Source organism: Haplochromis burtoni, unplaced genomic scaffold, assembly GCF_018398535.1.
Source record: "Haplochromis burtoni strain Fernald_Lab_line unplaced genomic scaffold, NCSU_Asbu1 Contig_253, whole genome shotgun sequence".
Lineage (NCBI taxonomy): Eukaryota > Metazoa > Chordata > Actinopteri > Cichliformes > Cichlidae > Haplochromis > Haplochromis burtoni.
Genome location: NW_024582614.1, coordinates 244,889 through 258,456, shown reverse-complemented (window position 1 = coordinate 258,456; position 13,568 = coordinate 244,889). Strand labels below are relative to the sequence as shown.

The 13,568-nt window shown below is 41.7% G+C and overlaps 1 protein-coding gene across 2 annotated transcripts in view; it reads right to left on the bottom strand.

Annotated features, from left to right (window-relative positions):
* The window catches only part of micall2b (mical-like 2b), a 14,738-nt gene extending 5,164 nt beyond the window's left edge, over positions 1-9,574 (bottom strand). The window contains exons 1-12 of one of the 2 annotated variants that reach the window (XM_042227307.1): positions 9,083-9,574; positions 7,940-7,988; positions 4,503-4,644; positions 4,234-4,421; positions 3,831-3,955; positions 2,293-2,988; positions 1,968-2,176; positions 1,289-1,352; positions 653-774; positions 452-510; positions 221-344; positions 1-98 (exon numbers count right to left, since the gene is read on the bottom strand). In XM_042227307.1, coding sequence (XP_042083241.1) covers positions 1-98; positions 221-344; positions 452-510; positions 653-774; positions 1,289-1,352; positions 1,968-2,176; positions 2,293-2,988; positions 3,831-3,955; positions 4,234-4,421; positions 4,503-4,644; positions 7,940-7,988; positions 9,083-9,225 — 2,019 coding nt within the window. In that variant the 5' untranslated portion in view covers positions 9,226-9,574. Of the gene's footprint in view, positions 99-220; positions 345-451; positions 511-652; positions 775-1,288; positions 1,356-1,967; positions 2,177-2,292; positions 2,989-3,830; positions 3,956-4,233; positions 4,422-4,502; positions 4,645-7,939; positions 7,989-9,082 lie in introns of both variants that reach the window. The other variant, XM_042227306.1, reaches the window with a different exon arrangement.
* Positions 9,575-13,568: the final 3,994 nt, after the last annotated feature.

Genomic DNA, 13,568 nt, shown 5'->3' with positions numbered 1-13,568 from the left:
GACCAGTTCAGACTCCCGACGCATGGCCAACTGTTTGTTCCTGATCAGACCAAACCACTCAACCATGAGCTCGTCCGTGAGAGTGTCATCGTCACCCTCTGACGAGGAACACAGAGCACACAGTTAATCCCAGACACATACATTAAGATTTCTCTTACATTCACAGCACGTCCTGACTGAAAAGCCTTCACAAAACACACAGCTGGCGCGTGCATCCCACCTTCTTCGCATTTGCGCAGCTTCACCTCCAGATCGACTCCCCTCTTTTCCAGCTCGTTTAAATTCTGTTCAATCTCCTCAAGCTCCTTCGTGATGTCCTCTTTAGGAATGTAGTCTGGCTTCATCTACAGACCCAAACAGATGCAGAGAAAAGTGCATGAATGACATGCTCATTTTATAAAAAAAAAAAAAAGAAAAAGCTACGGCAAACTTATTTTCAGAGACCCACTACCTTCTTTGTCTCTGACTTGGTGCCATTCTTTGTTTGCCCTTTCAGACCCTCCTGTAATCCTAAAAAAAAGGTGGAGATAAAAAGCAGAGAATAAATCAACCAACAAAGCTAAGAACGGATAAAAATTACAAAGGCACGACTCACAGTAAACTGTTAGGAAGGCTTCTTCCTGTAAATGTTTGGTTATGACCACGCTCTTACCCTTTGATCTCGGTGGAGTGACAGAAATACTCAGGCTGGGAAACTGAGAGGAAGGCCTCGCAGAAATCTCTGAGGTCTTCGGAGCCTCATTAGACCCTGGTTTAGTGGAAGGGCCAGCAGGCCTGTGGGCGGGAAGAGGGACAAATGGAGAGGATTCGATTAACCTACGACTAGACTCTTTCCCCGTCTTGCTACAGTTTTGATTCATGAGAGCGAGAGGAAAGGTCATTCGTGGAAAAGGAACTCCAAGCACTGAGCATATGTTGCACCACGGAGGACTCGACTCAGTCCCGACACCATTTGGGGCTCGCATGCATGTGGCGGAAGAGGAGAGACTGAAAGCTCTGACTACAAATGATGGCCGAGACATTTGGAGGAGCAGCAGGTACAGGCTTCCTGTGGGAGGAATGTTTGGTGAGACGGATGAAAGACTGGATCACACGATGGATGGATGGACAGGACATCAGGAGGAGGGGGGGGGCTCATACAGTTAATGCCTCACGATGTCGATATGCTGAGAGGCCACCCACGTACATACACTCCCTGCTGTTATCAGGAGCACGAGTCAATAAGGAAAAGGACTCAACGAGAAGCATAAGAAGTAAGAATCAATTAAATCAATCAAACAAGTCTTACTTGGTTTCTTTGGAGACGGGCTTGAGCTTCGACCTCCAGTCTGCAGGAGTCTCAGTCTCCTTCACTGCTGCGGGGGGAAAAAAACAACAACAAAAAAAAAAACCAAAAAAAACAATTGAAACCAGTTCAGTTCCCTCATTAGACATCCACTAGTCAATGTCAGTTCCTAGTTCTGTTGTTTGGTTGTAAATGCTATTTGTTAAATGGCATTTTTACAACAATGACAGCAAATGCACAAAAGCCAAGGATGATATTACACCCAAAGTAGCTCCCAAATAAGCATATAAGCAGCAGATTAGAGACACAGTATTAATAAAATTATTAATAAGAAGCACTGTGGGAGTACAAACCAAGGCAGCTCACTCTCTGGGCAGCATTTATATATAAGGAAATCATATTTTATACACAAACATAATGTAGGAGTAGGTGATGGATAATATGTATTGATTTGTAAATAACTTGAGATTATTGTATATAAAATTATACTATAGTAGATTTCTAACTAGGCAGCTTGTTCTCTTTCTCTCAACAATACTTTCTTTAAAGACAGAACACATTTCAGGGTCAACTTGGAAGAAAGGCAGATGTGAAATGTAAAGGTCAGAGGTCAAATGTGTGTCAAAAGTGTGTGTGAGACCTTGTGTATCAACTCTCTGCTTGTAAAGTGTGTAAGTTTAACCTGATGTGTTGGGTAATGTACTGCCCGTCTTCGAGGGTGCCCTGTCTGCAGTCTTGGCCTTGAGCCCGCTCTGACTGCCCGGGCTCTCAGAAGAGTTCGCGGTGTCTTCAAACTGCAGGTCAGACAGGATCGATGGGTTCACTTTCAGCTTCACCTTCCCTCCAACTCCCTCTTTCTCCTTCTTTGGCGTCTCGACTTTAGGTTGAGATCTAAATAGAGGTGAAGAATGCAACTTAAATGCCTCTCTTCACCAGCAGAGGTCAGGGTAGAGCAGGATACAAAGTGTAATCACATGTTTCTGTGAGTCTCAGGTTAGATTACTTACTTCTCAGTTTTATTTAGTACTGTAGTCGCCCACGATTGCTTTTTGTTGTTATTGTTGTTTTCCTCAGACAGTTTTTTGGAGATGAAGGCTGCTGCTGATGCTTTTGACTTATTACTCTCGTCTTCCTGTTTCACCTTCCAGCCAGTGCCAGTTGTTTTAGCTGTATTCCCACCTTTGTCCAAACTTTCATTTACCTCTTTTTTTCCAGTACCACCCACATTTATGACCACAGTAACAGCTTTCCCTGCCGTGGCCTGTTGTGCCTTACCACCAACACTCTGGCCTTTGTTTATGTCCACATTGAAGGTTGAAGTCTTTTTCTCCTCCACCTTTGCCGTGTTATCTTCCTGGAAGAACTTGAGCTTGGACTGGAGTGTCTTGGCAGCGGTTGCCGAGGGTCGAGGAGTTTCAGCCGGCCTGGTGTTGATAGATGAGGTCACAGTGGTAGTAGTGTCACGTGAAGCTGTGGGTCTGGCCGAAGAGTTAGATGATGCAGCCCAGGGGGCTGGGGACGCAGAAGTGGACTTGGGAGTGGTGGGTTTCTCCGACACCCGTGAAGGACTCAGACTGGAGGATGTGTAAGTAGGAGCAGGTGTACTGTGTTTACTCGAGTCTTTAAGAGGAGTGAATTTGGAAACATAGGAGTTTGGGGTCAAATCTTGAAGAGGCGTGCTTGTGTTTGCAGATGACAGCAACCTGTGAGAGAGAAAGTACAACACACACACAGGTTACAACAGGGAACATAGTCACAAACTAGGAACATAAACCTGCGATTGGTGCCATTTTACCCTCAATACACCTCATTTATAATGATGCTAACCTGCAAACCCAAGCTACAGGAAGACTATATTGGTTCAAAACGTAAATTAAGCTCAATTTGACTCTTTTCAACATTTTATGTTAATAAATGAACATTCTGAATTCATAGAAATGTGTAACATTTGCAATTTACAAAAAAAAAAAAAATCTACATTTAGCAATAACAGTGTTCTGGCTAGTTTGCTAAAGCTACTCATTTTTCTTTTCCTCATGATAGAAAAAGCAGGACAAATTAAGGTCCTGTGTAAAAAAAACAAACTAAAAACAATATATCAAAAAATGAACAAACAATAAAACAATTTTTTATTTAATGAGAAAAGTAAAATAGTCTTTGCTAAGAAGAAACTAGCTAAGTTTAACTAGGTAGCGGCAGAGCTAGCAGTCAATAGCTAACAAAATCCATGGATTTATCTGATTAAGAGACTTCTGAAATATTTAAATGTGTTTTTCAATTATTAAACTAGTTAAACTGTATGAGAAAGGAAAACTAGAATATTTTTTAGTTGTTTTAACCGTTTTTCTTAATACAAGCGATTAAAAAATAAAAACTGAGTTATATAGAGGCATTACAAATACAATAATTAATAAGAAAAACTAAAATAAGTATAATAATTCTCTAGCATTCTTACACAAATCAGTCTTTCCCTGTTCTAATGGCAGACTTGGAATAAACATAATGGACCTAAATGGCGCCAACATTAGCATTCCTATCATCTTACTTTGCACAGTTCCTGTGATAAAGCTTCCCATCCACTAGATGTCGCTGCACCAGGTGAACGTGCTTATGACAGGATGCACATGTGCTACTCAGGGTGCCTGCCTGAGATTTTCCAACCACAACCTCCTAGAAGAAAGAAAGAGAGAAAAGAGTGTGGACAAGAGGGGACTTCAGCCGTTACAACTAACTGATGTCACGCAATGTGGGCCTTTTTTTTTTTTTTAAAGTAACTACATTGACGTCATGGTAATCATCTGCTGACACAGACCAAGTGACCTGTCTGTAGTTATTTGGTCATCGTTGACGTGGATGAACGTACACAACCTTGGTCAGTATTTCGTAAATGAATTACTTTTAGACTTCCGCCCCAATTTAGAAATGTAATAGTAACTATTCAATTTTACCTGTGTTGAAGTTTTGTTTTGATTTGGGGAAGGAAGTGGCTTTGTGATGTTGGAGGATGGGGGAGGGCTGTTCTCTCTGGCAGGCTTAGAAGAGGGAAACACCTTAGACGTCACAGCCTGGTTCTTCTTCCCTGACGGCTCATCGCTGGGGCCATCGGCTGGACGCTTTATACCCGCCATTCCACCGACTGTATGCAAAGACAGATGAACAGATGAGATGTGTGCAGATGGACAGAGAGGGATACAGTAAGACTTTATTTAATACTCACTCGGGGAGCGTCCGTGGAAGTAGTTGTAGTATTGGGAGACATAAGTCAGGATGCTGAGGCGGTCAGGAATCTTAAGTGCCACCATGTCTTCTGCATCCAGCAGCGCTGGAATTCCCAGTTGTTCTTCTGCAACACTGAACGCCTGCAGATAAAACCAGTTTTATCCAGTGAGAAAAGAAACAAGACTTTGGGTTTTAAATCTAGACGAATGCAATGCACTTATAAATCATAAAAGCTTACGTTGTGTGATGTCTATGAAAGACTTTCTAGATCTTTAAGGACACCAAACATGATTGTGTTCTTTAGATGTCCCAAAGAAAAGCAAAAGAAGATAAAGGTGGGCATTTGTTTAAAAAAATGCATGCATTCTCTGAGGTTTGCAGACAACAAGTTTAATTTGAAAGAGGAAGAGATGTTTGCATAGTGTGAACAAACCATTTTCATTGTTCTACTGTCCCCATCTACGTCAAATACAAATCACCAACCCGGATTTTGTTGAATTCTATTCCCTCTACCCTTTATGTGAGTCACTAGTGAGAAATAAATCAAGAATTTGCACACCACACTAACATCCAGCAATTCCACGGAAAAAACAAGCAGTGGCAGGCCAATGAGCACCAGCATCGTTGTTTAATCGGTAATCAGATAATGAAGAGCCACTCAGATGCTGTTTACTTTGCTGTGCCCTGTTAATCTCTTACAGTGTTTTCTTATTCGATTGCCCAACATGTTGTTTCAGCTTCGAGCTGAAACCCAGAGCAGCGTCAAACAGTTCCCGCACTTTAGCTTTATTCTCTGCTGGCCCAAAGAGCAGGCGTTTTGACATGTCGAGCTCTTGGCACTCCCCGAGTTCAGTCTAACAATGAAGAATCTGTGAAGAAAAAGTAAGTGAAGAATGCAAAGTGCCCGCATTGAAGCAGTCTGCTTTTTGCCACCACTTCTCTGCTCGCCCATGCTGAACGTTATTTCCACAATTACCCAAGATCCCACGGTGCTGATGTAAACCGAAGTTGTGTCTTAAACTCAAGCTGACTAACTTAAAGTCTGTTTTCTTGGAGTATTGAGCTTCATCTGTGTAGAGGAGCTGCACACTCAGCTGTAAATCTCAAACACTATCAGGGGCACAGGTGTGGCTCCTGTGGTCATGGTTCATTTACCCCACGAAGATTACCTGCTTCCTCGCTGGTTATATAAATATGATGATGTTCTTCAATGTCAGATAAGCAACACTGAACTTTTCATGTATCATTAACTATCCCCCCCGCACCCTTAATGTCGAGCTTTGACACCGTCAATAAAGCTGTGGTTTGAAGACCATTGCAATAGGTACCAGGGTTTTACAAGGGTAGTCCTAGTAAGCCGATCATCCTCACTAACTTCTGATCCAAACCTTTGTTCTGGACATGGCCTGAAATATGACAGAAAAGAGAGACAAGGGTTTTCCCTAGCAGGCGTCACAGGGCAAAAGAGTTAAAGTCCAGGGCTATGAAGTGGAGTTAACTCATGACTCCTTTTATAGAGGAGATTCATCAGAGTTCAACAACTGGTGAAAGAACTGAAAATGAAACTGTATTTTTACTTCAGAGTCCAGCCTGATCTGTCTTTTGAGCCCAGACAGACACTGGCTGCTTCAACTTTTACACCAGTGCTGGATGTTATTTATATGCACGCATCACGTATGCTGTATACTGCATGTATGCTGGGTCATAAAACACTGAGACCGATTACAAACCTTAAAGCTTTCCCCCACGATTCGAGGTTGTATACTCAGGTCAGATGGTCTAGCTTATCAGTGTCATTATAAAAGCTATTCTCGCTTTGCTTCACTCATTCTTACTGACCTACATTCATCAAAAAAAGAAAGGAGCGTGGGATGTTATTGTCTACATTTCCAAGTGTTATTCATTCAGTCTTTCCTGAATGTTCACACTGAATTTGGACAAAGAACGCTCATATTTGCAGCTTCATCCTCCTGGAGGGAGGAAGGATGAAAATCAACTAAGTCTGATGGCGCTGGGCCCCGTGTTTTGGCCCGAGACAATTTCCACTGATGTTTGAGGTTATAAATTGTGTCTGTTTTTATATTTTACTCTTCATCCCACAGAGACTGGTTTTGTTTTAGTTTTCTGCTGTCTGTCTTGGCCAGGACATTCTCACAAAAGAGAGAGTCATGCTATCCTTTCTAAATAACAAATATACCTGTGCTTTCTAATGACACAGATGGCCGAGTTACTTTTATTTTGTTTCACAACAAGAGGACTAATCACCAGCCACCGCTGGTATTCTGTTTGTTTTCACCATCATCACCACCTGATATTTGCCAAAGACATCTGCTGATAAGGATCAGCAGATGTCGCTGAAAGTATTTGGAAAACTAACACGCAGGTAAAAAAGAAATCAATAGTTACGTTGACTGAATTCACTCATAAATGGGATGTACAAGTTAACATCAGGTGAGCAAACAGCACCACACACCACGAAAACAGCTTCAACAAAAACTAGCTTAAACTCATTAGCCAAAGTGGCTGTGTCCATCTTTTATTTACAGTTTGTGGATACAGCTAAGGATTTATTTTTTTTAAAATGATGACATGGCTGCCTTGGATGATGTCATCTTTTATATACAGTCTATGATTGAGACTTAGATTCAGATTTATTGTCACATGGCATCACCATATTTTAGATATGTGCAAAGGCAAAAATAAGAGCATCTGTCTGGCAATGGAATAAAAACAAAAGTAAATAAAGGAACAAGTCATGATTTATTTAGTGACTTGACAGTGGTTGGAAAATAGCCCTTCTGCGTCCTGCTCCTGTAACTGAGGACGTATTTATAGTTTTCTGGGCTGGGACTGGAACAGGTTACATTCAGAGCAAACTGGTTTTCAAAAAACAGACTGATTTATTAACTCGCATCATAAATGATAACTAGGGTGGTGATTTTTGTCCATCAGCTTTACTTTAATTATTTAAATAAATCAAACTCTATAATTTTTGCTAACAATACTAAGAGTCTACAGGATGGCAATGCAGAACCATAGACTCTGTATAAACAGTGCATGCAGTCACCAGTTGGTGGGGATATTCTGACCTTCACCATCTTGGGTTTTTATAAAACTAGATGTGACGAATGAGGGCTGGGTCTGATTGAGAAACTGAGGACAATGCAAGCTTGTGTGGTCAGTTACAAAGTAGCCATGGCTGAGGGATTCATTATTTCCAAAACAGGAATGTTCATATTAAAAGTTCATTTCAATCCATCAAATAGCTGCTGACATGCTTCAGTCTTAAGATGGCATTGTCATATTCAAGAACAAAATTTAAAAAAAAGGGGGAGGGTTAAGGGAGCCTTTGTTGGATTCAGGAAATCAGTTTGTAAAAAAAAAAAAGAAAAAAAAAAGTTAAGTGTGAGCATCCAGAATGGAAACGTGTCTTACCAGCTTGTTGTTGTCATAGACATCGTCCTTCTTCAGCGAATCAAATTTGCTGCAACAGAGCAGGAAAAACCCAGAAGTTACAAAACACATAAATCAACTTCCCTCCTGCAGTCTTCAGTTTTGAAGCAGCGCAGACTAACATGTGTTATGCAGTCATGCATTGCTGACTCACTTCTGCATACATCACAACAGCAGCGTGACACCTGCCTCACTGATCCCACGCTGAAGATCTGAAACTAACATGAGATTCAGCCTGCATTAATCACACGGTCACGACTGAGCACGCTGAAACTGAGCCTTCAGCCACTGTTTACTGCTGCGGCTCATGTAAACATGGCAAGCGCCTCCACTCTGCTTTGGCTCGCCATAAATACTGGAATGAGGCGATTACAGCAGCTGTGTCTTTTCTGTCAAATGGCCTTGCTGAAACAAAAGCAGGCATCTCTGCGAGAGGGACTGGCCAGGAGTCAGTTAAAGATGATGAGAAAATACTGCTTAGAGGCTTGGGCATCAATCTTGCAAATCTTCTGCAGTGAAGAGTGCAAGTCCTCAGATTTTTATAGTAGGTACTGGAAAAGTACAACTAACTCTAAACGTAGACATAATAATGTAGCTCATTGTCCAATTGTGATGATGACATTACAAAACTTAGTTTCTGTTGCGACTCGAATTGAACTTATCAAGGGCACATAGTTTAAAATGGGACCGTTTCTGAGGACAGATCATCACAAAGTTGGACACGACACATGTGGCCAGCAGCAGTCACAGGGATTTGTAAAATGCCCAATTCCATTACGCAGACATGCTGAGCATTGAAATCGAGTGCAGATATGTAATAGTGCTATCTTGAAATCGCCCCCCAGAAAACCATAAGTGACCGTCTCTGCAACGCTCTTTGGGTCACAGCTCAGCTTCGTCTCCTGCTTCCTACAGATCAGCAAATGTTCAGATTTGTGTCTGACAAAATAACACAAAGAGAAGGCGAAAAAGCGAAAGTCTGCCATTAAACTCGGAAGCAAAATCACTGACTTCAATCTTCTATGAAAATAGTTTTGTGTTGTCAACAGACAAGTCAGGAGTGCAGCCAATAAGTTTCACTTATTTCCTGCTTTCGTTCTCCGGTCCTGTTCCAGGTGTACTCACATGAGATCGGGTCTGTGTTTGTGGATGAGGGCGCAGAAAGCCAGTCCGTCCCTGAAGGACGTGGTCATGTTGGTGATGGAGACATCCCGGTAGCCCTCACACTGGATCCGGCACCACTGCTGCAGAGCCTTCACGGCCGCCATCCCGGAGCTCGGAGCCGGACTGATCCGTGTGAAGAGCGCAGCAGTGCCTCTGGAAGCGCTCACAGAGCTCCCTCCTGTCTTCGCTCCTCAGCGTCCAACAAGTAAAACTTTAGAAACTTTCCACAGAAGCCCAGACTGACGCCTTATCCGGGAAGCTGGGAAGGCAAGTCTTTTAGCGTTTGTGTGAATCACCTCACTGACTCTGAGTTAAGTGGAAAGAACCTGGACGTGACACCTGCGAGAGGTCGACGATGACGCGATGGTGTGGGTGGAGTTTGTCCTTTAACTCTTTGTGTTCATCTGCCCGCAGATTCTGGGATCCGATACCAAGCAAACACAGGGCCAGTGTACCGATACCAATACCGATAATTGTAACCTACAAACATGAGATGAATCATCAATTTGCAAATTTTGAACAGATTTTAATGACCACTGGCATTTTTATTTTCCACAATAATTAGTTAACACAACAAAACACACCTTTCAGCTTTTCATATATTTTGAAATTTGTTTTTTTGGAGAGCTAGAATGTAAATTTTAAAGCACTTGGTCGAGTTCTGTATTTTAAATGTGTTGTAGGCTATGAATAAAACATGTGACAGTTAACAATAAAAGGTTATTATATTCAGACATTTTTCATAGCATATTTGAGGTATATTTTGTGAGTTTAAAAACAATATTTTATTACAATTCAGTAGGCTACATACTGACCGTAAAGTATCGATCCGATATCAACATTTAGTTTAATTCACCCACATCTATTGCATCTGTCTGTGTTTGCCTGTCTGCTATAAAGCCAAGTCATAAATCCAAATTTATACAAAGAGAAAAGTAGCCCTCTACTTACTTCCCTAAGTGCTGTTCCAGAGAAGACGTAGAAACCACAAAGAGAAAACCATCATGTGTAATTTTGAGTGTGTTAAGTATGTAATATAAATGTGACCTCAGGTCATTAGACTCCCACAGATACCCAGAAACATTACTGGGGACTTGCAGCTATTTGAAGGATTTCCACCCTGAGCTTAACAAACAAAAATCTATAAGTACCCACATCCCACCTAACAACAGGAACACATGCCCCAGTATGTACCTAATGTCTGTAATGAGCTATTTTAGTTATAAGGGGATAAAGAGTGAAAGCTAGGTGTGGCTTATTCTTGTGTAAGTCAGCTTGCCCGGTCTTGTTCTGTCTGCTGGGTGTGTTGAAGGAGAGGGGTGTAGTCTCTTCACTGAGTTACCTGACACCTGCAAAATCCAGCAGGGTAAGACAAAAGAGCAGAGGGCCGGGTTTACTCATTCAAACGTGCAAGGATCCATTTTCACCCACCTTTCTGCCAGGCTTCTTAAAAGAATTCAGTTAAATTAGATGCAGAGAAAAAATGATAGAGGCAGCAATACCTGATCATAAGATACAAGTTTCTGTTAAAAACAAAAACAGTATAACCTGTATCTGCTGGTATTAAAGGTACTTTCCACTGCTGTCTAAAGGGCCACCACTGTGGATGGATGGATCCACATGTTTGGATTTGGCATAGATTTTACACTGAATGCCCTTCCTGCTACAATCCTCTCGTGTATCTTGGCTTGGGCCCAGCACTCAGAGTAAGTCTGTGACTTCCTGAGGTCAGGAGCTCCTTTGTGTCTTCTCTGGCTTATGCATCCAAGGCAAATATGATTATCTTTTTTCTGCTGACATGATTTCCTATATTGTGTGTGAGAGAGAGAGTTTTAAAAGAACAGTTTCCCACTGTCTCTGTTCTGTTTTACCCAAATTTGATCTGCATTTCAATTCTTTTTTTCATTGCATCAGTTCACAATAGTTGAGAGTGGGAAGGAAAAACTCCCTTTTAACAGGAAGAAACCTCCAGCAGAACCAGGCTCCGGGAGGGGGCAGAGAAGAGAACAAAGAAACAAAAGCAGAGTCTAAAATAAAGTGCATGGCATGCAGTAATGGCATGTAGCCACGTGATGTGTGGAAAATGTGGGTGTGGCCAAGAAATGCTGAGTCCATCATGGGAAGCGCACCAGCAGCATAACTAAGGGATGGCTCAGGATCAGCTGATCCAGCTCTACATGCCAAAATAGAACTTTCAAGACTAATTTTAATAATAGACAGGGTGTCTGTCTCATGAATCCAAGGAGTTTTTGGAACATCCGGATAATAAATCGTTACAACAGTCCGGCCTAGAAGTAACAAATGCATGAACTAGATTTTCAGCATCACTCTGACACAGGATGTTTCTAATTTTAGCAATGTTGAAGATGAAAGAAGGCACACCTACACACTTCTTTAATGAGCATGTTTACTCCAAATCACTGCCAGGTTCCCTGCAATGTTACAGGGGCACAAAGTAATGACATCCAGAGTAAGCAGCTGGTTAGACACCACATATTAAACTGTCACTGAGATTTTCAAGCAGAGTAAAATAACCTTGGTTTTGTCTGTATTTGGAGAATTTTAACAAACCCTTAAAATCTGAGTTTGTTCAATCTACAGATGCAGAGCTCCTAACTTGTGTGCACAAGATTAAAAAAAATCTCACCTCTGTCTCATTTTCCAGTCGTTGGTGTTCAGATTCTCATAGGCATTGCTGTATACATTCACATTTGAACCTTAACTCTCAAACATAGTTATTGCTGAACGCGGTAGTTCCTCCGAGCTCTCTCTGATTTGGTTCATTGTGTTTCGTTCATGATTCAGGTCACGGTTTTTATATGAGCATTATTTTCAGTGGCAGAGGAGCTTTTACGAGCTGGTTTTTGTCTTGAACAACTGGTGGAAACCAAAAATAGAGGTAAAAAAAAAAAGGTAATGATTAACGCCATACTTTGATGACTCTAAGCTGTGAATGTGGGGTTTTTTCCACCCTCTAGCAGTGATGTAGAAGCACATCTCTTGGAAATGATATGTCTAGCTTTCACCCTCCAACCAGAAAAGGATAGTGAAACTGTGGTTTTTAGTTGTAAAGCATAATGCACCTCTGAACATGTCTCAGACATTCATTGGCATAACTTAACATTTAAAAAAGGGTTATATTCTTACACTTACAATTTGTGTTGAACCAAACTTTCATTTTCTTGACTACTGCTTTGGTTAATTGGTAAATGGACTGATTCTTATATCGCGTCTTTCCACTCTCCTGGAGCACTCAAAGCACTTTATACAACATGCCACATTCACGTAAGCACTGTTTTCTATGGTTTTCAGTGCTGGATGCATCAGAGAGCAACTTGGGAAGTCAGCATCTTGCCTGAGGATATTTGGTATGCAGACTGGGGGAGCCGGGGATCAAACCACCAACCTTCCGATCAGCACATGACCTGCTCTACCTCCTGAGCTACAGCCACCCCTAGTTTGGCTTACTATTTCCCATGAAGAGGATTTTCTGGGAAGTCAGCTGTATGTACTCCATGTGTGTTGAATCATCTTTTTCCTCTCTCTGTTTGAGGTCAAATAGGGTTTTTTTTTCTTTTGAATTTCACAGTTAGATGCTGCTTGCCTGCAGCATACGAGTTTTTCACGGGAACAGTTAAATGGATACCATTCAGATCACGAATAATGAATCCAAGCTTCAGACCATCAAGGAAATCTTTCAGCTTGATAGGTGGAATTTACTGGACTTTCAGGCTAAAGTTGGCTTGTGCAGAGAGCAGATGATGTGATACAATGTGAGCATGAATCACATAGCAGAGGGCAAACAGAAAGCAAAAGTAAGGAGACAAAATCTGATAATGAAGTAAACACTTGGCTTGATGTTGGGCTAACTGTCACCGAGCAGTTTTCAACACACCTTTGAGCAAGACCAGATTTCAAAGTCTTACCAAAATAAACTAACAGCCCCTGAGTAACAACAACAACCTGCAGAATACTTGGAGCAGCCCTAACTTTCACATACGTTTCTGATGCCAGGTGATATTTTGGAGAATAAACTTTTATCTGCTGCCAGCACAAGATTCACATTCCTGGTTTTGATTGAAATATCTTGCAGTGCATCAGAGGGATTCTCACGCGATACCATGAATGAATCCACAAGCAAACTAGTGACTGAGCCCATGGAAAGTGTTTACCATGGACAAAGAGCAAGAAAGCCAATTCCCTTTTTCCTTAAACTTCTCCTGAAGACTACAAGAGTTGTTAGCCATGTTGGACATGATACCAAACCACTGGTTCCTTGGGAAAAGCGTATTTTCCAAGACTGGAAAGGTTGGCAAGTTGCTGGCTCTGGCTGTGTGAAACCAGTTGTGAAGGAGGTGCTGCACCAAAAACCTCACTGCGATAGCTTTGGCTGCAAGCTGACTGACACGGCTGAATGCAGTTTCCATGTTTGTCTACAAAGGCTTGT